The 24,632-nt window shown below is 47.6% G+C and overlaps 1 protein-coding gene across 1 annotated transcript in view; it reads right to left on the bottom strand.

Annotated features, from left to right (window-relative positions):
- LOC134905218 (coiled-coil domain-containing protein 17-like) overlaps positions 1–24,632 on the bottom strand; it is a 122,930-nt gene that overhangs the window by 3,253 nt on the left and 95,045 nt on the right. The window contains exons 7-11 of the mRNA XM_063914614.1: positions 19,178–19,318; positions 12,050–12,231; positions 11,866–11,951; positions 10,168–10,377; positions 4,457–4,679 (exon numbers count right to left, since the gene is read on the bottom strand). Coding sequence (XP_063770684.1) covers positions 4,457–4,679; positions 10,168–10,377; positions 11,866–11,951; positions 12,050–12,231; positions 19,178–19,318 — 842 coding nt within the window. The remainder of the gene's footprint in view (positions 1–4,456; positions 4,680–10,167; positions 10,378–11,865; positions 11,952–12,049; positions 12,232–19,177; positions 19,319–24,632) is intronic.

Here is a 24,632-nt window from a genome sequence, read left to right as displayed (position 1 = left end):
GCTCAACCAATGCAACTTTAGGAAATCAAACACCACGTTGAGATCCAAAAAGTGCCACAGGAGGCACAAAAGGAGGCTGAATATGTAGTACTCCTTTAATCAAAGTCTGAACTTCAGGCAGTGAAGCCAGTTCTTTCTGGAAGAAAATCGACAGAGCCGAAATCTGGACCTTGATGGACCCCAATTTGAGGCCCAAACGTCACCCCTGCTTGCAGGAAGTGCAGGAATCGACATAGTTGAAATTCCTCCGTCGGGGCCTTCACCAAGCAACAAATTTTTGCCAAACGCGGCGATAATGTCTTGCGGTGACATCCTTCCTGGCTATGATCAGGGTAGGGATGACTTCCTTCGGAATACCCTTTTCCTTTAGGATCCGGTGTTCTACCGCCATGCCGTCAAACGCAGCCGCGGTAAGTCTTGGAACAGACAGGGTCCCTGCTGCAGCAGGTCTTGTCTGAGCGGCAGAGGCCAAGGGTCCTCTGCCAGCATCTCTTGAAGTTCCGGGTACCAAGCTCTTCATGGCCAATCCGGAACCCCGAGTATGGTTTTTACTCCTCGCCTTCTTATTATTCTCAGTACCTTGGGTATGAGAGGTAGAGGAAGAGACACATAAACCGACTGGTACACCCACGGTGTCACTAGAGCGTCCCCAGCGATCGCCTGAGGGTCCCTTGACCTGGCGCAATATCTTTTCAACTTCTTGTTGAGGCGGGACGCCATCATGTCCACCCGTGGTCATTCCCAACGGTTTACCCGCATTTGGAAAACTTCTGGATGAAGTCCCCATTCTCCTGGGTGTAGGTCGCCCATCGGAGAATCCTTGTGGCTTCTGCCATCGCCATCCTGCTTCTTGTGCCGCCCTGTCTGTTTACATGGGCGACCGCCGTGATGTCGTCTGATTGGATCAGTACCGGCTGGTTCTGAAGCAGGGGCCTTGCTTGGCTTAGGGCATTGTAAATGGCCCTTAGCTGCAGAATATTTATGTGAAGCGAAATCTCCTTGGAAATTTCTTCCCTGTGTGACTGCACCCCAGCCCCGAAGGCTGGCATCCGTGGTCACCAGGACCCAGTCCTGTATTCCGAATCTGCGGCCCTCTAGTAGATGAGCCCTCAGCAGCCACCACAGCAGCGACACCCTGTTTCTTGCTGACAGGGTTATCCGCTGTTGTATCTGTAGATGGGACCCGGACCATTAGTCCCACAGGTCCCACTGGAACGTCCTTGCGTGGAGTCTTCCGAATGGAATTATGCTTCGTACGAAGCTACCATTTTTCCCAGGACTCGTGTGCATTGATGTACCGACACCTGTCCTGGTTTTAGGATGTCTCTGACTAGAGATGACAACTCCTCGGCTTTTTCCACTGGAAGAAACACTCTTTTCTGGTCTGCGTTCAGAAACATTCCCAGGAACAGAAGACGTGTCGTCGGGACCAGCTGTGACTTTGGAATATTGAGAATCCAGTCGTGCTGTTGTAGCACTTCCCGAGAGAGTGCTACCACCACTACCAACTGTTCTTTGGACCTCGCCTTTATCAGGAGATCGTCCAAGTACGGGATAATAAAAACTTCCTTCTTGCGAAGGAGTATCATCACTTCGGCCATTACCTAGGTAAAGACCTTCGGTGCCGTGGACAACTCCAACGGCCGCGTCTGGAACTGATAGTGACAGTCCTGTACCACATATCTGAGGTACTCCTGGTGAGGGGGGTAAATGGGGACATGCAGGTACGCATCCTTGATGTCCAGGGAGACCCTGTAATCCCCCTCGTCCAGGCTCGTAATAACCGCCCTGAGCGATTCCATCTTGAACTTGAATCTTCTGATATAAAAGTTCAAGTATTTTAATTTCAAGATGGGTCTCACCGAACCGTTGCGGTACCACAACCACTGTGGAATAGTAACCCCTTCCTTGCTGAAGGAGGGGCACCTTGACAATCACTTGTTGTGATTATAGTGTTGAATATCCACCAACACCGTCTCCCTGGCAGAGGGAGGTGCCGGTAAGGCAGATTTTAGGAAACGGCGGGGGGAAGAACGTCTCGAACTCCAGCCTGTACCCCTGAGATACTACTTGAAGGACCCAGGGATCCATGTGAGAGAGCCCACTGTCCGCTGAAATATCTGAGACGGGCCCCCACCGTACCCGGGTCCGCCTGAGCAGCCCCAGCACCATGCTGTGGACCTACCGGACGCAGGGAGGACTTCTGCTCTTGGGAACTAGCTGTGTGTTGCAGCTTTTTCCTCTACCTTTGCCTCTCGGCAGAAAGGATGAGCCTCTAGCCCTCTTGCTTTTCTGGGGCCGAAAGGACTGTACTTGATGATACGGTGCTTTCTTTTGTTGTGAGGTAGCCTGTGGCAAAAAAATCAATTTCCCAGCAGTAGCTGTGGAAACGAGTTCTGAAAAAACTATCCCCAAACAGTTTTACCCCCTTATAGGGCAACTTCCATGTGCCGATTCGAGTCGGCATCGCCTGACCATTGCCAAGTCCATAACCCCCGTCTGGCGGCAATGGACCTAGCGCTTATTTTTGATGCCAGCCGGCAAATATCCCTCTGTGCATCACGCATGTATAAGACCACGTCTTTTATATGCTCTATTTTCAGCAAAATATTGTCCCTATCCATAGTTATTTTCCGACAGGGAATCTGACCACGCAGCGGGAGCACTGCACATCCATGCCGAAGCAACGGCTGGTCGCAATATAATGCCCTAGTGTGTGACCATATCTTATAGGGTAACCTCCTGCTTTCTATCAGCAGGTTCCTTCAGGGCGGCCGTACCCGGAGACGGTAGTGCCACCTTTTCTGATAAGCGTGTAAGCGCTGTATCTACCCTATGGGGTGTTTCCCCGCGTGACCTATCTTCTGGCGGGAAAGGGTACGCTGCCAATAACCGTTGTAGAAAGTATCAATTTCTTACCGGGGGAAGACCACTCTTCCTCACACACCTCATTTAATTTCTCAGATGCAGGAAAAAACTACTAATAGTTTTCTCTCACCAAACACAATACCCTTTTATGTGGTACCTGGGGTATAATCATAAATGTGTAATACATTTTTCATTGCCTCAAACCTGTAACGGGTGGACCTATTTGGAGGGTACACCAGTCTCATCGATGTCGACACTGGAGTCAGTATCCGTGTCGACATCTGTGTCTGTTATCTGAGGTAGCGGGCGATTTTATAGCCCCCCATGACATTTGAGACGCTGGAACAGGCACAAGCTGAGTAGCCGGCTGTTCCGTGTCGTCGACCTTTTGTGTAAGGAGTTGACACTTTCACGTAATCCTTCCATAAGTTCAACCACACCGGTGTCGACCCCGCAGGGGGTGACAACATATTTACAGGCATTCGCTCCGCCTCCACCTCATTATCCTCCACATACCTGTCGACACAGCCGTACCGACACACAGCACACACACAGGGAATGCTCTAGAGGACAGGACCCCACAAAGCCCTTTGGGGAGACAGAGGGAGAGTATGCCAGCACACACCAGGGCGCTATATATCACAGGGATAGCACCTATAAAAAAGTGTTTTCCCTTATAGCTGCATATATATTGTATACTGCGCCTAAATTGTGCCCCCCCCTCTCTTTTTAACCCTTTCTGTAGTGTATTAACTGCAGGGGAGAGCCAGGGAGCTTCCCTCCAACGGAGCTGTGAGGGAAAAATGGCGCCAGTGTGCTGAAGGAGATAGCTCCGCCCCTTTTTCGCGGACTTTTCTCCCGCATTTTTATGGATTCTGGCAGGGGTTAATGTACATCCATATAGCCCTGGCGGTTATATGTGATGTATTTTTGCCAGCTAAGGTGTTAATATTGCTGCTCAGGGCGCCCCCCCCCCAGCGCCCTGCACCCATCAGTGACCGCAGTGTGAGGTGTGCATGAGGAGCAATGGCGCACAGCTGCAGTGCTGTGCGCTACCTTGATGAAGACTGATGTCTTCTGCCGCCGATTTTCCGGACCTCTTCTTGCTTCTGGCTCTGTAAGGGGGCCGGCGGCGCGGCTCTGGGACTGGACTCCGAGGCTGGGCCTGTGTTCGATCCCTCTGGAGCTAATGGTGTCCAGTAGCCTAAGAAGCCCAAGCTGGCTGCAAGCAGGCAGGTTCGCTTCTTCTCCCCTTAGTCCCTCGATGCAGTGAGCCTGTTGCCAGCAGGTCTCACTGAACATAAAAAACCTAAAACTAACTTTTATCCAAGAAGCTCAGGAGAGCCCCCTAGATTGCACCCTGCTCGGTCGGGCACAAAAATCTAACTGAGGCTTGGAGGAGGGTCATAGGGGGAGGAGCCAGTGCACACCAGATAGTCCTAAAGCTTTCTTTAGATGTGCCCAGTCTCCTGCGGAGCCGCTATTCCCCATGGTCCTTACGGAGTTCCCAGCATCCACTAGGACGTCAGAGAAAATAGGTTTACATTTTCAGTGTTTGTTGAATACAGGATAAGACACAAACCCGTACCTGCGGTACTCCGTTCAGCGCTCCAGTAGTTAGCGATGGTTTGACAGGAAGGATGCGAATGGGAACTTTCCATTGTCCACTTATAACTCGATTCTGATAGTCAAAAAGGTCTATCTTTACCCATCCTCGAGGAATTAAACGACTGACTTCTTGTCCATAAGGATCATAACCACCAGATGCTTGTAATTCAATAATTAGAGATATATTTGGAGAAGGACGTGCCCTGTAAAAAATACAAACCATTCATTTAGTCTATGCCAGAGGTTCCCAAACCCGGTCCTCAAAGCACCCTAAAAGTCCAGGTTTTAAAGATATCCATGGCTCAGCACAGATAGTTAATTCAAATTGGCTGAGGTACTAATTAATTCACATGTGGCCAAGCATGGATGTACTTAAAATCTGGACCGTTAGGGTGCATTGAGAACTTCGTTTGGGAACCTCTTGTCTATGCTACTACATTATATAGTAAGCATTTATATTATTAACATTTTCAATTTCCAAAATCTGTTTTCCATCAACAGGTTGAGTTAATTACAATTCATATACACTGCACATTGAAATCAGAAGAGTCAATTAAGTAAGACATTAGGTGCGTCTGCGCACATAGCAGGTAATAATTTGAAGAAAGCCTTGCTCATTATTAGCATGTACATACATGCAGAGCCAGATTTAGGGAGGGGAGCAGGTGAGACTCTTTTCGGGCACCCCTTTACCAAGGAGCCCTCTGGCCGAAGCACACTGACATCATTAGCACTCCCTCTTGTGCAGCAGCAGAAAGAAGAACCTGGCAGTCAGAATGCGAGCAGGAGTGTGCAGAGCAGGAGAGTATACAGTGCAGGGGACACAGATTATCAGGTTTCATGAGCTGCCGACAGAACTTCCAAACCCGATGAGAGACAGAAGAGTGGTGGTGGGGAATATGGGTGAGGGCTGTAAGTCACTCAGGGATACCAGCTTCTCCCTCCTTCCCCCATACAGAGCAGGCTATATTGATGTATCTGGGTCTAGTATTACCTGTTATCTGATTACAGAATTCGGGACTGAAGACACACACACACACACACACACACACACACACACACACACACACACACACACACACACACACACACACACACACACACACACACACACACACACACACACACACACACACACACACACACACACACACACACACACACACACACACACACACACACACACCTCCCGAGTGCTGTCCCAGAGTGTAAGTAGTACAGAGGCTGCTGCTATTCTTGCATGTGACAAGACAGATTATAGATTTTATTTTTAGGATGTTTAACTTGCCTTGTTTTTGCTGCAAGAAAACTTTCTAAAATAGTTGTCTCTCAAAATAGTTGTCCCCCTTCCCTGGACCATACTGCTGCACTTGCACTGTGCAGTTCCATAGTGGAAGTGGGAAGGATAACAAGTGGGGGTGGTGCTGACAAGATGTGGATGATCATAGGAGTGGGAGTGCCCCCCCCCCATGTAAAATTCCCCGAGCCCCCCACGGCTTAATCTGGCCCTGCCTACATGTGGTTTAACCAAAATCAGGTAAGGTTATGCTGTCTAGATAATCTGCATAATATTAGCTGACACCTAGGAATAATTAATTGCCCACTAATCATGTGTTTATAAGATAACATGACACCCCACTATATGAGTATCTTCCTGTGGCAGTAAATTGTTAGAGAACACAGATACGGAACCTGTATGGCAGTGCCGTAACTAGACATTTTAGCGCTGTGTGCAAGAAACAGCATTGGCGCCCCCCATATTTAAAATAGGGCCAGTGCGCACCGGAGGCACGCAACCAAAATGTAGGGGCGTGGCCACAAAATAATAGCAATTCATATTATGCTGCACAGTAGTCTCCATTATTCAAATTACGCCGCACAGTAGCGCCACTTACACACATTACACCAGGTAAAGCCCATCACACATTACGCCAGGTAGAGCCCTCGTCACACATTACGCCAGGTAGAGCCCCTATCACACATTATGCCAGGTAGAGCCCCCTTTTACACATTATGCCAGGTAAAGTCCCCTTTTACACATTACGGCAGGTAGAGCCACCTTTTACACATTACGGCAGGTAGAGCCCCTTTTACACATTACGGCAGGTAGAGCCCCCTTTTACACATTATGCCAGGTAAAGTCCCCTTTTACACATTACGGCAGGTAGAGCCACCTTTTACACATTACGGCAGGTAGAGCCCCTTTTACATATTATGGCAGGCGGAGCCCCCATTTACACATTACAGCTGGTGGAATCCCCTTTTACTCATTACGGCAGGTAGAACACCTTACATCCCCCCCTACACTTGGGCTGTAATGTAGTGTAGTGTACTGTACTGTAGTGTAATGTAGTGTAGTGTAATGTACTGTAGTATAATGTAGTTTAATGTAGTGTAGTGTACTGTAGTGTGTAGGCAACCACTTACATGACTTCTCCTTCTTCCTGTGGCTATGCTGCTGCAGGCTCCTGACCCAGCGCTCCCTCTGTACACTGCTCTGCAGGCCAAGAGAGGGGACGGGCCGCGGGAGAGCAGTACACGGGGGCGTGGGTGGGGGGAAGCCGCGGGAGCTTAGTGAGTACACAGGGGCCAAGAGAGGGGGCGGGCCGCGGGAGCGCAGCACACAGGGACGGGCCATGGGAGCGCAGCACTCGGGGGATTTACTGATAGCCAGCGCTGCCGCTGACTGTATGTGGCTAAGGCTTTGGCTGGTTAGAGCTTGTTTGCGGGCGCCAGATGATGGAAGAGTACACAGGGGAGGGGGATTGAGAGGTGCGGCTGTCAGCAGGGGAAATATGCACCGTAACTAGGTGTGTGCTGTGGGAAATGCCCCTTCTGCACACACCTAGTCACGGCCCTGCTGTATGGTCCCAAAATATGTTTTCAGATCCGCTGATTACCAGATATGCAATATGTTTTGTTGTGAGACACCTATATTGAGGTTCTAGGATAATGATACACTGATACAAAACAAGGTATAAGTGTATAATAAACACACAGTAAATGATATAGTTACCTGAGCTTCTAGACTTTACTTGCACTCATGCCTCATATGCCCCATATTACTGCTATGTTTTTATTATTTTACTGAAATATTAATAAAACTATTTTGATGTATATATCTTCTAACAGTAATTATAATGCTGATAATGCTAAAAGTATGAATTTTTTTTATATTTTTTAAATTATTTATTTATTGACTAATTATCAGATCTGGCCCTAGGCACAGGCAGTATAGGGGCATCCGGGTAGGCTAGACATCTAAATCTCAATTTTAGGGTGTAGCTCAATTGCAGCCAGTGTAACTGTTGTAGTTTTATTGCACTGGTTCAATAAAGTTTTTCTGGTTCATTGCGGGACAGCATGAGTGACATCATGATGTCACGCTGCACCACTGTGACAGGAAGAGCAGAGAAGCCGTGGCAGTGGATGGCCAGATGACATCTCAGAAGGTAAGTATGGTGGCTGGAGAGACACTTGCTCTGGGGCCGGTGTCTGCAGGGATTCATTCAAGTTGTTTGAGAAATTATATATACAGGTTGAGTATTCCTTATCCAAAATCACAAATTTTTGGTTCCCCTACTGAGATAATGACACATATATATGTATATCATATTATACACTGCTCAAAAAAATATAGGGAACACTAAAATAATACATCCTAGATCTGAATGAATGAAATATTCTTATTAAATACTTTGTTCTTTACATAGTTGAATGTGCTGACAACAAAATCACACAAAAATTATCAATGGAAATCAAATTTATTAACCCATGGAGGTCTGGATTTGGAGTCACACTCAAAATTAAAGTGGAAAAACACACTACAGGCTGATCCAACTTTGATGTGATGTCCTTAAAACAAGTCAAAATGAGGCTCAGTAGTGTGTGTGGCCTCCACGTGCCTGTATGACCTCCCTACAACGCCTGGGCATGCTCCTGATGAGGTGGCGGATGGTCTCCTGAGGGATCTCCTCCCAGACCTGGACTAAAGCATCCGCCAACTCCTGGACAGTCTGTGGTGCAACGTGGCGTTGGTGGATGGAGTGAGACATGATGTCCCAGATGTGCTCAATTGGATTCAGGTCTGGGGAACGGGATGGGCCAGTCCATAGCATCAATGCCTTCGTCTTGCAGGAACTGCTGACACACTCCAGCCACATGAGGTCTAGCATTGTCTTGCATTAGGAGGAACCCAGGGCCAACCGCACCAACATATGGTCTCACAAGGGGTCTGAGGATCTCATCTCGGTACCTAATGGCAGTCAGGCTACCTCTGGTGAGCTCATGGAGCGCTGTGCGGCCCCCCCAAAGAAATGCCACCCCACACCATTACTGACCCACTGCCAAACCGGTCATGCTGGAGGATGTTGCTGGCAGCAGAACGTTCTCCTTGGCGTCTCCAGACTCTGTCACGTCTGTCACATGTGCTCAGTGAGAACCTGCTTTCATCTGTGAAGAGCACAGGGCGCCAGTGGAGAATTTGCCAATCTTGGTGTTCTCTGGCAAATGCCAAACGTCCTGCACGGTGTTGGGCTGTAAGCACAACCCCCACCTGTGGACGTCAGGCCCTCATACCACCCTCATGGAGTCTGTTTATGATCGTTTGAGTAGACACATGCACATTTGTGGCTTGCTGGAGGTCATTTTGCAGGGCTCTGGCAGTGCTCCTCCTGTTCCTCCTTGCACAAAGGCGGAGGTAGCGGCCCTGCTGCTGGGTTGTTGCCTTCCTACGGCCTCCTCCACGTCTCCTGATGTACTGGCCTGTCTCCTGGTAGCACCTCAATGCTCTGGACACTACGCTGACAGACACAGCAAACCTTTTTGCCACAGTTCGCATTGATGTGCCATCCTGGATGAGCTGCACTACCTGAGCCACTTGTGTGGGTTGTAGACTCCGTCTCATGCTACCACTAGAGTGAAAGCACCGCCAGCTTTCAAAAGTGATGAAAACATCAGCCAGAAAGCATAGGAGCTGAGAAGTGGTCTGTGGTCACCACCTGCAGAACAACTCCTTTATTGGGGGTGTCTTGCTAATTGCCTATCATTTCCACCTGTTGTCTATTCCATTTGCAGAACAGCAGATGAAATTGATTGTCAATCAGTGTTGCTTCCTAAGTGGACAGTTTGATTTCACAGAAGTGTGACTGACTTGGAGTCACATTGTGTTGTTTAAGTGTTCACTTTATTTTTTTGAGCAGTGTATATCTATACAATATATCTATATATACACATAATATAACATATATATGTCATTATCTCAGTAGGGGACCCAAAAATATGGGATTTTGAATTTTGGATAAGGGATACTCAACCTGTATTAGAGTGCACTGTGTTAATAACGTTCTGGAGCTGGGGCTGGAGAGACACAAAGAGAGATGAGGTTGTGTGAGATCTTCAACACAACACAATGGATAAAGGGAAGCACAGCACCACAAGACCATGCCCTGCCATGAGACCACGCCACTTTTTCATGCATGGCACTCACAAAAACCCCAATATAGGTTGGGGTAGGGGAATAGGTTATGGGTGCTCCAGACAGATTCTTGCCCAGGGCAGCTAATTGGTCAGGGCAAGCTTTGATAATTATTTTACTATTATTCATTACATCATCAAGAGTATGTGCATGAATTTACTTGACATATTTTTCAATAATTTGAAATATTGCAAACAAAAAACCAAAATAGATACCTGGGAACAACCTGCTTTGCAGCCAAAATGGCTGTATTTTGTTTGTAGTTGTCCTGGAATCGGGATATAGCAGCCTCACAATATGCAGGAGGAAGGGTTGATGGATTTCCCATCTCTTGTCCCCCACTGCAAAGACTCACAGCTAATCTGCTAACTCGGTAAGATGGGTCCAGTCCAAGAAGATAGTCATAAAACACCACAAAGCCCGAACTGTAAATTGAGAGTTTGAAAAAAAAAATCATTAATCATTAATAGTTAAAAATATTTTGTAATATTGTTGGCTTACTCAGAGTTGGTCACAGATTATGCTATCACAGCAAAATCTGCAACCATACTACTCACATACTGGGGGCCGCCCAGCACAGGGCATGGCCGCCCATCATGTGGCTCCACCCCCAATGTGATCTCAGTTTAAGTGCGATCGCATCGAAAAGAGGTAGACCCTATGCAGGTGCTCAGGTGCTATGTTTCCACTAACAGGATATGCTGGCGCCGTCATTGGGCATCCCCGAAAATGGCCATGACCCGCCTGCGTTTTCTGCTCTCCCCCCGGACGCCTGTCACCTGTCAGTCACCATGCGATCACATCCTTCCAGGATGCGATTGCATGGTGAAGGGTCGCGCACACACACTAAAGTCATTGCACATGCGCAGACCCTCTGAATGTGGCCGCTGCATTCAGCTCTGAATAAAGGCCCATACACATTAGACGATGTCGCTCTGTGAGCGACATCGTCTAACGTCTCCCCCTCCCGGGCTGGCCGGTCGGCGGCCGCCTGTACGCACTGAGCGATATGACCGCTCATATCGCTCAGTGACGTCATGCCCCCGCCAGCCCTGCATGAAGGTCGTGGACGACAGTCCACATCCTTCATGCATGCCCTACCGACAGCGACGATCGTTGCCGACCCGCGGGGCCGCGCATCGGTCGTCGCTGGCGGCATACACACTTAACGATATAATGAGCGACGTCGCTCAAGGAGGGGGAAAATGAGCGACGTCGCTCATTATATCGTTAAGTGTGTATGGACCTTTAGATCCATTGTCTGCTTTGTATGGAAACCACTACTACTGTATACTGAATATCTTCAGCTGACGAAAGAGCCGTCATGAGATAGCTTTGCTCGGGTGATTCGTGCGGCTAACACACACTGCAAGCTGCATGCCCAAAGCGTTCTTTGGCCGCTTCCGGCAGCACTGCCAGCAGCATTACTTGCTGTAGGGTGTCATTCTAGGCAGCCTACAAGCCTAATGCAGGGGCCATGCAAACCTTACTGCATTTCCCCGATGTCTGTTCTGCAGGGATGCAAAAATGCCTCTGCATGAATGACAGGCAGAGGCGTTTGTAGGGAGGGGCGGGGGCGGCTGGCATTGTCGTAAATGGGGGTGACACTCCCCCATTTTCCTGGAGTGGCATGGCCAAGGACTGCTTCGTGAGACGCAGTTTCCTTGGCCTCGCAAGCCGCTCTGCAAAGGCAACAAGCCTGAGTAAGCTTAGGCTTACTCAGCCTGCCGTCGCAGATGAACATCATTGCATCACAAATGCAGGAAGGAGGTGATATGCACATTGTCTGCATTTGCATTGCAAAGGACTGCAATTTTGCTAGAGGAAATGCTCTCACAGTTCCAAACTAACTCACTGTTTACTAACAATGTTCACTGATATTAATAATGGCCATTTTATATATTAATACTTACATTGGATCATATGGAGCTGGCTCAAGACCATGACTGAAATTCAAAAATAGTTTGGCAAGTTCAGGGGGATTAGTTTTGTTCATTTCCTGTAAAATTAGGCTGTGTTCAGTGTCTGTTTACAGTAGTGTAATAACACAACATTATGCCAATACATCGGACAAGGTATTAGAATAAAATGTGTTACCATTGGAATGAGATTGTCCAGGTGAGGTTTGGCTCTCTGAGTACCAGAGGTTTTTATACGATGCTTTAGCCTCTGAATTTCCAATTCTTGCTTTAAGACTTCTAATTCCGTATTTAGGGTATTTATGTTTTTATAGGTGTGCTCTTTCATGAATTTGGGGAACTGGAGGGTCTTCTTAACCTCTAGTCATGCAAATAAATTATAAAATAAAAGAAATGATTTAGCCTGGTAAAATTACACACCTCCCCACGCAGATATTACACTTACTTTGTAATGAGCAGAAAATAACGTGATATATATATATCACTGGCTAAATAAATAGTCAACAAGTAATGCAATGTATAATGTTCCAATATCACCCATTTTGGAGGCATGTAATAACTTTACTCCCTTAGTATAGGGTATTAGTTTTTGGATATGAAGTTGAGGGAAAGGATGATAGAGATTAGAAACACTGAAATAGCAGGTGTTTAAAATATCAACATTGTAACCAATATTTTTAAGGCAAGTGTTGATTATGGATGAACATTGAAAAGCAGATAAATAAACTTGCAAGGACCATGTGGTCAGGAGATTCACTATGTAACCCTCACAATGCCAGCACCAGGATCCTGACACAGCTGAAATGTTACAGTATTTCCCCTGTGTGATTGTTCTAACTTTAAACATGCAGTTCACCAGTATTTCTAAAATTATAACAATCACACAAGTGAAATGCTATAAGTAGCAGTATCGGGATATCGGTGCCCACATAGTGAGGTCAACATCGTGACTAGTGACATCATCACTGTCGACCTCCTGATCAAAAACCACTTGCGAGAGTCTTGTCCTGTGTCTGCACTTATAAATATAATATTACAGTGTAAGGATTTTATGTACACCTATAGGGTAGTATCTAGTTAGTAGTATTTTGGAAAGAGATATAATTTTGAGAGATAAATTACCAACAAATCGGCTCCTAACTGTAATTTTTCAAACAGAGCCTCTAAAATGTAAGGCCAAAGCTGATTGGCTGGTACTTTATCTCTCACAATTTTCTCTCTCTGAGCTTTGATGAATACGCCACCTAGTGTTCAGTTTATTTTGCCACTATTTCTTTAGACAGGAAAATCATTGTATTAAATGTACTTCTTATCAGCTGTAACCAAGAGAAGAGCCTCACCCATATTTATGTACACTAACAATCTTTTCCCTAATTGCATCACAGTATTTTATGCAAAACATTAATGTGTATTAGTCACTAGATGTAAATATACCCTGGCAGAAACCTTACACCTTTCAATAATCTCTTTATGAATACATTACCAACCTGTTCGCCAATGGCAAACAGACAGCTTCAAGGGAAACGATCAGGCATATTGAAACCTTTCTACAGTACATACCACTTAAGGATCACTAACAATATTCTTTTGCTGATCATCTCAAAAGTCCAGACAAGCCAAAATTTGATTCTTTAAAATTGAATATAAAAAAATTTCCAAGAAAAAAATGCTATATTCCCATTTATTGATAATAAATAAAAGCAATCACTTTGATTCTTAATAAGGAATTTGCTGTAAAATAACACACTAAACATAATAATGTATTCGCTACAATAGGCAATGTCTACACTTCACTTTTTAGGAGGCTTGATACATCTAAGATACAATGGTAGGGGTCAGTGCAAGTTGCAGAGGTCATGCTGCAGCACAGTCCAACATTCAAATAGGGAAGCCACACCTACTGCCAGTGAGTCCCGGCCATCGATTTATAGCAGCATTTGGGGTGGCAGTTGACGTGACCCCACCTCTTGAATCACCACTGGCGTCTAGGTTTGGTAAGTTTGATTGAGGGGCTTGGTCCTTTGAAAACCTAGGAACCTCCCTGTTGCATTCATTCTGGATTTATCTTGTGTGGCAGGGACAACATAGTTCAATATGGAGTTAATGTGGAACATCAGTATTTTCCAGGTTTAGCAGAGGAGCAGCAGGAGCAGCAGCAGCAGCAGGACTGAAGGGTCCAGTACAGGTTTTGCCTCAATCAGTTGTCAGCCAGAACTAGGCTAATTAATTAACAGCACCTGTACTTTGCCTTTAAGCAGGGCCGGACTGGGACTAAAAATAGGCCCTGGCATTTTTGAAGCACACAGGCCCACCTCTGACTCCTCCCCTTACTATTCCTGACTCCTCCCACTTATTAGTCTATGTTCTTACAAATATAATTAATATTCTAACAACATATAGGGGTATATGCAATAGCGGGCGAATTCGCGGCAATTATCGCCGTTTTTTCAATTCGACCAAATTCGCCAGGTGAATTCCGGAAGGTGGCTTCCGGAATTCACCATATGCAATGAAAAACGGATTCGCCAGAGTCGCGGGCGAAAATCGGCCGATTTGGCGGATTTTGCCGCGATTTTAAAAAACGGGAAAAAACGGGGAAAAACCCGAAAAAAAAATGGCGTGGGGTCCCCCCTCCAAAGCATAACCAGCCTCGGGCTCATCGAGCTGGTCCTGGTTCTAAAAATGCAGGGGAAAAATCGGCCAGGGATCCCCCGTATTTTTAAAACCAGCACCGGGCTCTGCGCCTGATGCTGGTGCCAAAAATACGGGGGACAAAAAGAGTAGGGGTCCCCCGTATTTTTAACACCAGCATCGGGCTCCACTAGCTGGACAGATAATGCCACAGCCGGGGGTCACTTTTATGCCGTTCCCTGCGGCCGTGGCATCAAATATCCAACTAGTCACCCCTGGCCGGGGTACCCTGGGGGAGTGGGGACCCCTTCAATCAAGGGGTCCCCCCCCCCCAGCCACCCAAGGGCCAGGGGTGAAGCCCGAGGCTGTCCCCCCCCATCCAATGGGCTGCGGATGGGGGGGCTGATAGCCTTTGTGATAAAAAAAAAAGATATTGTTTTTTCCATTAGTACTACAAGTCCCAGCAAGCCTCCCCCGCAAGCTGGTACTTGGAGAACCACAAGTACCAGCATGCGGGAGAAAAACGGGCCCGCTGGTACCTGTAGTACTACTGGGAAAAAAATACCCAAATAAAAACAGGACACACACACCTTGATAGTAAAACTTTATTTCATACGCCGACACACACATACTTACCTGTGTTGACACGCCGACTGCAACGATCTCCGACGATCCGAGGGTACCTGTCAAAAAATTATACTCACCTTCCAGCGTCCAGAGGTCCAGGTCCAGAGGTAAATCCACGTACTTTGTAAAAAAAACAAACCGAACACGATCCACCGGACTAATGAAAGGGGTCCAATGTTTTCACATTAGACTCCTTTCCCCGAATGCCGGGACATCACGTGACTCCTGTCACTGATGTCCCTTCAGCCAATCAGGAAGCGCTACTGCCGTGGCGCTCACCTGATTGGCTGGACGCCGTCTGTACTCTGACAGCGCCTCGCAAAGCCGCTCCATTACTTTCAATGGTGGGAACTTTGCGGCTAGCGGTGGGGTCACCCGCCGGTCAGCCGCTGACCGGCGGGTGACCTCACCGCTAGCCGCTAAGTTCCCACCATTGAATATAATGGAGGGAGCTGTGCGATGCGCTGTCACAGCGATCAGCCAATCGTTGCGCTTCCTGATTGGCTTAGAGACTTGTCAGTGACAGCTGTCACTGACAGGTCTCATTCGTGGAAAGGTGTCCCATGTGTCAGCATGGGACCCCTTTCAGTCCGTTCTGGAGCGGGTATTTGCGTTTTCTTTTTTTGCCAAGTACGTGGATTTATCTCTGGACCCTGAGGTGAGTATATTGAACTTTGCTTTTCAGGTATCCGTGGATTCTACATGGAGAAGAGGACCGATGTCGGCGTGTGAACATAGGTAAGTATGTGTGTGTCGGTAGTGTGAAATAAAGTTTTACTGTCGACGGTGTGTGTGTCCTGTTTTTATTTGGGTATTTTTTTCCCAGTAGTACTACAGGTACCAGCGGGCCCGCTTTTCTCCCGCATGCTGGTACTTGTGGTTCTCCAAGTACCAGCTTGCGGGGGAGGCTTGCTGGGACTTGTAGTACTAATGGAAAAAACAATATCTTTTTTTTATCACAAAGGCTATCAGCCCCCCCATCCGCAGCCCATTGGATGGGGGGGGACAGCCTCGGGCTTCACCCCTGGCCCTTGGGTGGCTGGGGGGGGGGACCCCTTGATTGAAGGGGTCCCCACTCCCCCAGGGTACCCCGGCCAGGGGTGACTAGTTGGATATTTGATGCCACGGCCGCAGGGCACGGCATAAAAGTGACCCCCGGCTGTGGCATTATCTGTCCAGCTAGTGGAGCCCGATGCTGGTGTTAAAAATACGGGGGACCCCTACTCTTTTTGTCCCCCGTATTTTTGGCACCAGCACCAGGCGCAGAGCCCGGTGCTGGTTTTAAAAATACGGGGGATCCCCTGTCAATTTTTTTCCCCGCATTTTTAGAACCAGGACCAGCTCAATGAGCCCGAGGCTGGTTATGCTTTGGAGGGGGGACCCCACGCCATTTTTTTTTCTGATTTTACCGTTCCAGCAATAAAAAAAAAAAAAAAAAAATAATAATAATATTTTTAAAAATATATAAATAATATTTGTGCCTCCCCCCCCCAAAAAAAAAGTACCTAATCCCTTCTAATATAAATAGATCTGCTATTCCCAAAAAAAAAAACACCAAAAAAAACATGTTTAAAATTTTTTTATTTGTTTTCACCCTCCAAAGTGTGGCGGATTGAAAATGACGAATTTGCTGTCTAAAAGCACTGCTGTCGAATTTCCAAACTTGAATTGAATATGCTTTGGTCGAATTGCAGCACTTGTATCATTGCAGAAAAGTCGAATTTGCAAAAAGTCGAATTTCAAAAAGTCGAATTTTGAAAGTCCGTTTTTTGGTCGGAAAACACTGCATTGCATAGGCGAATTTTTTTTTTTGGTCGAAAATGACCCGAAATTCGCCAATTTCGGGAATTCGACCACAATTGCATATACCCCATAGGCGTACATCATTCTCTATTAAAATATACTCAACCAGTGGTTGAAGTGGAAATTTTTAAGTGGGGGTATGGAAATGTGAGGTTTGTAATTAAGCGCGCGCGCTTCGAAAAAGGGGGCGTGGTCACTAAAAAGGGGGCGCGGTCACTAAAAAGGGGGCGTGGTCTTCAGTGTAGTTTACCACACTATACACCCCTTATACGCATTATGCACCACAATAGTAGGACCCCTTATACTATCTAGTACTGCTGCCCCTTTCACATTATACCACACAGTATGAGCCAAAATTCACATTACAGCACCCGGTATGAGCCGAAATTTACATTATATGCCCCTGATAGTGCAGTGCCAGGTATACAAATGCCCCCACAGTGCCAGGTAAACAATTGCCCCCACAGTGCCAGGTAAACAATTGCCCCCACAGTGCCAGGTAAACATTGCCCCCACAGTGCTAAGTATACAAATGCCCCCACAGTGTCAGGTATACAAACGCCCCCACAGTGCCAGGTATACAAATGCCCCCACAGTGCCAGGTATACAAATGCCCCCACAGTGCCAGGTATACAAATGCCCCCACAGTGCCAGATCCACAAATGCCCCCACAGTGCCAGGTATACAAATGCCCCCACAGTGCAAGGTATACAAATGCCCCCACAGTGCCAGATATACAGATGCCCCACAGTGCCAGGTATACAGATGCCCCCACAGTGCCATGTATACAGATGCCCCCACAGTGCCAGGTAAACAATTGCCCCCACAGTGCCAGGTATACAAATGCCCCACAGTGCCAGCCAATTGCCCCCACAGTGCCAGGTATACAAATGCCCCCACAGTGCCAGGTAAACAATTGCCCCCACAGTGCCAGGTAAACAATTGCCCCCACAGTGCCAGGTATACAAATGCCCCCACAGTGCCAGGTATACAAATGCCCCCACAGTGCCAGGTATACAAATGCCCCCACAGTGCCAGGTATACAAATGCCCCCACAGTGCAAGGTATACAAATGCCCCCACAGTGCCAGATATACAGATGCCCCCACAGTGCAAGGTATACAGATGCCCCCACAGTGCCATGTATACAGATGCCCCCACAGTGCCAGGTAAACAATTGCCCCCACAGTGCCAGGTATACAAATGCCCCACAGTGCCAGCCAATTGCCCCCACAGTGCCAGGTATACAATTGCCCCCACAGCAGCCAGTGCTGCAGCTACTTACTGCTGCTGCTCCTCCTCCTCCGGGCTGTGAGGGACGGGGGTGAGAGCGCCGGGCGCCCGCCAGCTGCCCGCTGTGTCTGGCGTGGCAGTGTATAGCGTTCAAACCAGCCGCCGGTTCGTGAGCCAATCAGAGCTCGCGGACCGGCGGCTTCTGATTGGCTGCCGGTCCGCGAGCTCTGATTGGCTCACGAACCGGCGGCTGCTTTGAAGTCCGCTATACGCGCCGCGCCAGACACAGCCGTGCTGGCGGGCGCCCGGCGCTCTCACCCCAGTCCTCACAGCTCTCCAATCCTGACAGCTGAGACGCGCTGCCGCCGGACTGAGCGGCAGCGCGTCTCAGTGACCGCTGGACCGGCCCACGTGGCCATCGGCCCTTCTGGCATTTGCCAGAAGTGCCAGATGGCCAGTCCGGCCCTGCCTTTAAGTATGTGTTCAGTGAACAGAGAAATTGCTCCTGATGGCAGTTAGTGCCCATATGATAGGTGGGAGTGTGGGGTTACTTTTAGGAGCCATTTGGAACATGCACTGTTTGTGATTACCATTATTTGGACAGTTGTGAGAACTGCATGTAATCCTAACCTGCAAATCCTAGATCTTTTTCAAGATCAATTAAATGTGCAAACATCAGCAATTTAAGGGGTCTATTCATGGGGCAGTGAATAGAGTGGAGAAGTTAGCCAGTGGATAAGTTGCCCATGGCAACCAATCAGCTGCTATGTATAATTGTATAGAATGTACTTGATAGATGTTACCTGAAAGCTGATTGGTTGCCATGGGCAACTTCTCCACTCTTTTTTACTGCTCCATGAATAGACTACTAAATAACAAAAAGCAAAGCTTTCAATGAATGATAAAATTTTTACTACCTGTAGTTCAAGTTATCATATACAGGCTGCACTCCTCATGACACAACAATACCTGGAATCAATTATATTAGTCTTTTGTAAGAATCAGAATGGTACCTCCATTTGTCGTCTTAGGAAGTCTGTTATTCTTTTGCCTTTGAAGCTGAAGTTTGAAGAGTTCATCCTCCAATTGTTGATTTTCAATTTCAAGTGTAATTAGTTTTTCATTTAGATTGAATTTTGGAGCTGCATATCCTTCTAAAAAAGTTAAGAACAAAGTCAAATGAAAATTGACAGTTAAGGGGTAGTAATAACTATACATGAAATCATCAATGTAAGACATTTTTAGTATTTGCAGTTACTACATATTATGGACAGCACAGTGCTGTAGTGATTAGCATTGCTGCTATATAGCACTAGAGGTAATGAGGACCGAGTTTGAGAACCTATGCACTAGAGCACAGGTTCTCAAACTCAGTCCTCAGGACCCCACACAGTGCATGTTTTGCAGGTCTCCTCACAGAATAACAAGTGAAATAATTAACTCCACCTGTGGACCTTTAAAAATGTGTCAGTGAGAAATTACTACACCTGTGCACCTGCTGGGTTACCTGCAAAACATGCACTGTGTGGGGTCCTGAGGACCGAGTTTGAGAACCTATGCTCTAGAGCAGGCATGTCCAAACTGCGGCCCTCCAGCTGTTGAGAAACTACACATCCCAGCATGCCCTGACACAGCTTTAGCATTCTCTGACAGCAAAACTGTGTCAGGGCATGCTGGGATATGTAGTTTCACAACAGCTGGAGGGCCGCAGTTTGGACATGCCTGCACTAGAGCAATGCATTGATTGACCTTATCTGTGTGTCAGAGTTTGTTAGTTCTTTTTGTGCTTGCACAGTTTTCCTGCGGGTCCTTCGGTTTTCTCCCTATGTAATTAGTGGTGCTATATAAATAAATTATAATAATTTCCATAGGCTTCTAATGTAATGTATATTTAAACCTGTGTATTAGCACCACTGTTCCCTTTAAGAGGAGAGATCTGAAAATGGTAGCATAAAAACTTTGTGCAAGGTTTCAATGAACAGGAGATTATCATTGCAGCTTTTCCGCATTTTACTCTGTGCCCATGATCTCTACACATAGTTATCTTACAAACACCACCAGACCACTTACATTACAGTGTGCCCCATCCCAGCTATATGTATAATGTTATTTACACCACTAATGGAGGAACTAAATTAGCCACTGTAAAATTTCCGCAAAAAACCCCCAAACCAAACAAACAGGCTTTTTCACAATTTTTTTGCTCTGTATTTCTTTTGAGCAGTTTAATTAATGGGCATTTTTTTTCGCTGACAAATCTTCCATGCAAAATACTCAGGATCCGGACTAAGTTTCCAGATCCATGTGTTCTCACGATTGCAGACGTAAAAAAAAAGGGCACTTATCACGGATTTTGTTCCCATCTGGAAAAGTATTTTCTGTTATGTGCTAGGGGATACTGGGTTCTAATAAGTACCATGGGGTATAGAAGGGTCCACTAGAAGCCATGGGCACTTTAAGAATTTGATAGTGTGGGCTGGCTCCTCCCTCTATGCCCCTCCTACCAGACTCAGTTTAGAAAATGTACCCGGAGGAGTCGGTCACGCTGACGGAAGCTCCTGAAGAGTTTTCTGTATTTATTTTATATGTTTGTTATTTTCAGGCAGGGCTGGATGGCACCAGCCTGCCTGCTTCGTGGGACTTGAAGGGGGAAGGGGGAAGGGGGGAAGGGGGGGGGAATGGCCCAACCTCTTGAAGGGTTAACACATATTCTTTGTCATAAGTATCTTCTTTATTGAATCTTAATCATTTTACTGCTTTAAAGTACTTTGGAAGGCACTGATAGCAGTGCCTCCCGTGGATAATGGGAACGGGGACAGTGCGGGGGCGGAGCCTAGCACTGGGCTGTAAAAGCCCATGAAAAAACATAGGGAAAGCGGCACTGTTCCAAGTGCCTCGCTGACAGGGACAACACCCCCATGTCAGCGAGGCACCTGTGATTGGACAGCAGATCCAGGGCTGGATATGCTTGTCCAATCACCCACATGCGGCGCTGGAGGCGTCAATGATAGCCGGGAGTAGCGGTGGGCCTTCAGCGAGTACGGCTCTCCCCGCCCACAATCCTCCCCCCCCCCCCCCCCGTCCTCCTGCTCCGGCTCCCGCTCACCTCACTACCAGCAGCGGCGGTCCTGCGGAGCGTGCAGCTCTCCCCCCGTCCTCCCCCTCTGGCTCCGTCCTCCCGGCTCCCGATCACCTGACAGACAGCAGCGGTGGCCGTGCAGTACGTGCGGCTGTCCTCCTCCGCCGGCTCCAGCAGCAGCAGGTTAGTTCGCGTCTCTCTCTCTCCCCTTTCCCCCTCCTGTGGATCATATGTCAGTATAATGTTCATTTTTACAGGTGCCTCTACCCCTTTGGATTCTACTGGACAAGTGGACGTGACCGGCGTGGGATGTAGGTAAGTAATCTCTCTAATTTTTACAGGTACCCCTATTGGATTCTACTGGACAAGTGGACGTGACCGGCGTGGGATGTAGGTAAGTATGTGTGAGTGTGTAAGCGTGTTTTAATAAAATTTACTGTCACGGTGTGTGTGTTTGTGTTTTTATTTGGGTATTTTTTGTTGTTGTAGAACTACAGGTACCAGCGAGCCCGTTATTTCCCCGCCTGCTGGTACTCGAGGTTCTCCAAGTACCAGCAAGCGGGGGAGGCTTGCTGGGCCTTGTAGTTCCACAACAAAAAACAATATTCTTTTTTTACACACATGGCTATCAGCCCGGCACCCGCCGCCCAGGGGTGCTGGGGACAGCCTCGGGCTTCACCCCTGGCCCTTGGGTGCCTGGAGGAGGGGACCCCTTGATTTAAGGGGTCCCCACTCCTCCAGGGTACCCCGGTCAGAGGTGACTAGTTGGGGGGGGTAATGCCACGGCCACAGGGACCTACATAAAAGTGTCCCCCGGCTGTGGCATTATGTCCCTGGCTAGTGGAGCCCGGTGCTGGTTTTAAAAATACGGGGGACCCCTACATCTTTTGTCCCCCGTATTTTTGGAACCAGGACCGGTCTAAGAGCCCGGTGCTGGTTGTCTAAATACGGGGAACCCCTGTCCAATTTTTTTCCCAGTATTTAAACAACCAGGACTGGCTCAAAGAGCCCGAGGCTGGTTATACTTAGGAGGGGGGACCTCCCTTTTTTTTTATTTATTTTTTAACCCATTCAGACCCTTCTCCATTAAGTTAATGAAAACCCTGGACAACAGAATTGCATTCATGTCCTCCTCCCACTCCCTTCCCAGTCCCAAACACTAATTTTATTTATTTTTTCTATAAAAATGTACAATATATCACAAGTATGATGAGCAGGCAGGCAGCGGGCATTGGCGGCATCGGACTGAGATAGAAATTAGTGGCGGAGGGCTGGGTCAGTTGATTGTGGGTGAGTTTGTAAGCCATTGTCAGTGGCAGCGGGTACCGGCTCAGAGGCAGTAGCGGGCATTGGCTAGGGGTCATCGGCAGGATTCGGCGGACATTATGGCTGTAGTGCCAGTGATGGAGTTCCGCAGGATCAGACAGTGGCCAACACAACAGTGGGAAATTCCCACTGACATTACTGAGGTGAAAAAAAGTCGTGTCCCCCCCTCCATCAGTCTTAAATTCATTCTGGTGTTTTGGGGAGAAAGTGTTATTTAACCCATTCATTGCCAAAAAATAATATTTTATATATATATATATATATATATATACATACATACATATACACACACAGTGGGGTATATTTACTAAGGTCCCGATTTTGACCGAGATGCCGTTTTTTCATCAAAGTGTCATCTCGGTAATTTACTAAGCAATGATCACGGCAGTGATGAGGGCATTCGTAATTTTTTGGAAGTCCAACAAAAAAAATACGAATGAATACACCATCGGTCAAAACGCGGCTGTTTAAGTATGAATCTCGGTAATTTACTAAGAAGTGCAAAGCAAAAAAAAAAAAAACCACTGCCGTGAAAAATTACAACTCGTAAAAAAGTGCTAAAAAAAAACAGACCTGCTTTTTTAATCCGTGATTGTATAGGCATGCAGGGATCCATGAGATCCGTGCATGTATATCAGTGGGAAGGGGTGGGAAAGTGGTTATTTTCTTTAAAAAAATTGCGTGGGGTCCCCCCTCCTAAGCATAACCAGCCTCGGGCTCTTTGAGCCGATCCTGGTTGCAGAAATATGGGGAAAAAATTGACAGGGGTTCCCCCATATTTAAGCAACCAGCATCGGGCTCTGCGCCTGGTCCTGGTTCCAAAAATACGGGGGACAAAAAGAGTAGGGGTCCCCCGTATTTTTAAAACCAGCACCGGGCTCCACTAGCTGGACAGATAATGCCACAGCCGGGGGTCACTTTTATATAGTGCCCTGCGGCCGTGGCATCAAAAATCCAACTAGTCACCCCTGGCCGGGGTACCCTGGGGGAATGGGGACCCCTTCAATCAAGGGGTCCCCCCCCCAGCCACCCAAGGGCCAGGGGTGAAGCCCGAGGCTGTCCCCCCCCATCCAATTGGCTGCGGATGGGGGGCTGATAGCCTTTTGTGAAAATGAAAAGATATTGTTTTTAGTAGCAGTACTACAAGGCCCAGCAAGCCTCCCCCGCATGCTGGTACTTGGAGAACCACAAGTACCAGCATGCGACGGAAAAACGGGCCCGCTGGTACCTGTAGTACTACTACTAAAAAAATACCCAAAAAAAGACAAGACACACACACCTTGAAAGTAAAGTTTTATTACATACATCCTGTCACGATCCGGGTATCTGGACGCCATTACTTACCCTTCAGATGCCTCCTAAGGCTGGCTCAGCGTTCCAGGACCGGATCCCGCTGTTCCTGAGTTTCCACATGCAGAATGTCAGAGTGGTGATTTCATCAGCCGCGGCCTCCGCTGTGCCCGCGTGGTTAAATGTGCGCTTGTCAGTCTGGCGTCTCCTGTCTCCTGTGGCCGGCGTCGCCATTACTGTTTCAATTCTCACATGGATTACAAACCAAACTTCCCTCCAAGTGTCTGCATGGGCGCAGCCATCTTGGATTTTGTCATCTGATTATTTCCACCAATCTGCTGTCTGTATTGTTGATTTGCATAATTGCCTAGCCAACCCCTTCCTTGCTGCAGGTATAAGTATGCTGTGCCTGAGCAAGGAAGGCGTCAGTGCTTTGGTTGTCTAACCTAGTTCCAGTTTGTCTCTCTCCTGTGGTTGTCTTCCAGGTTCCAGCTCCTGTCTCCAGACTTCTGCTATAGAGACCCGCACCAGCATTCCATCTGCGGTGTAGCCTGACTCTCCGATCCATTCTGGACTCACCTGTTTCCAGTTATCAATCACCTGCTTCCAGCCCAGCTTCCAGCTCTTAAAGGGCCGGTGTCCTTTCTGCAGTTTACCACTCTCCACCGGTATTATTATTTCACCGCTCTCAAACAATCACCTGCTTCCAGCCCAGCTTCCAGCAGTGTATAGCTTCTCTTAAAGGGCCGGTGTCCTTTTCTGCAGTTTACCAC

The sequence above is a fragment of the Pseudophryne corroboree genome, chromosome 1 (genome assembly GCF_028390025.1).
Source record: "Pseudophryne corroboree isolate aPseCor3 chromosome 1, aPseCor3.hap2, whole genome shotgun sequence".
NCBI lineage: Eukaryota > Metazoa > Chordata > Amphibia > Anura > Myobatrachidae > Pseudophryne > Pseudophryne corroboree.
This window is presented reverse-complemented; position numbering and strand designations above follow the sequence as displayed.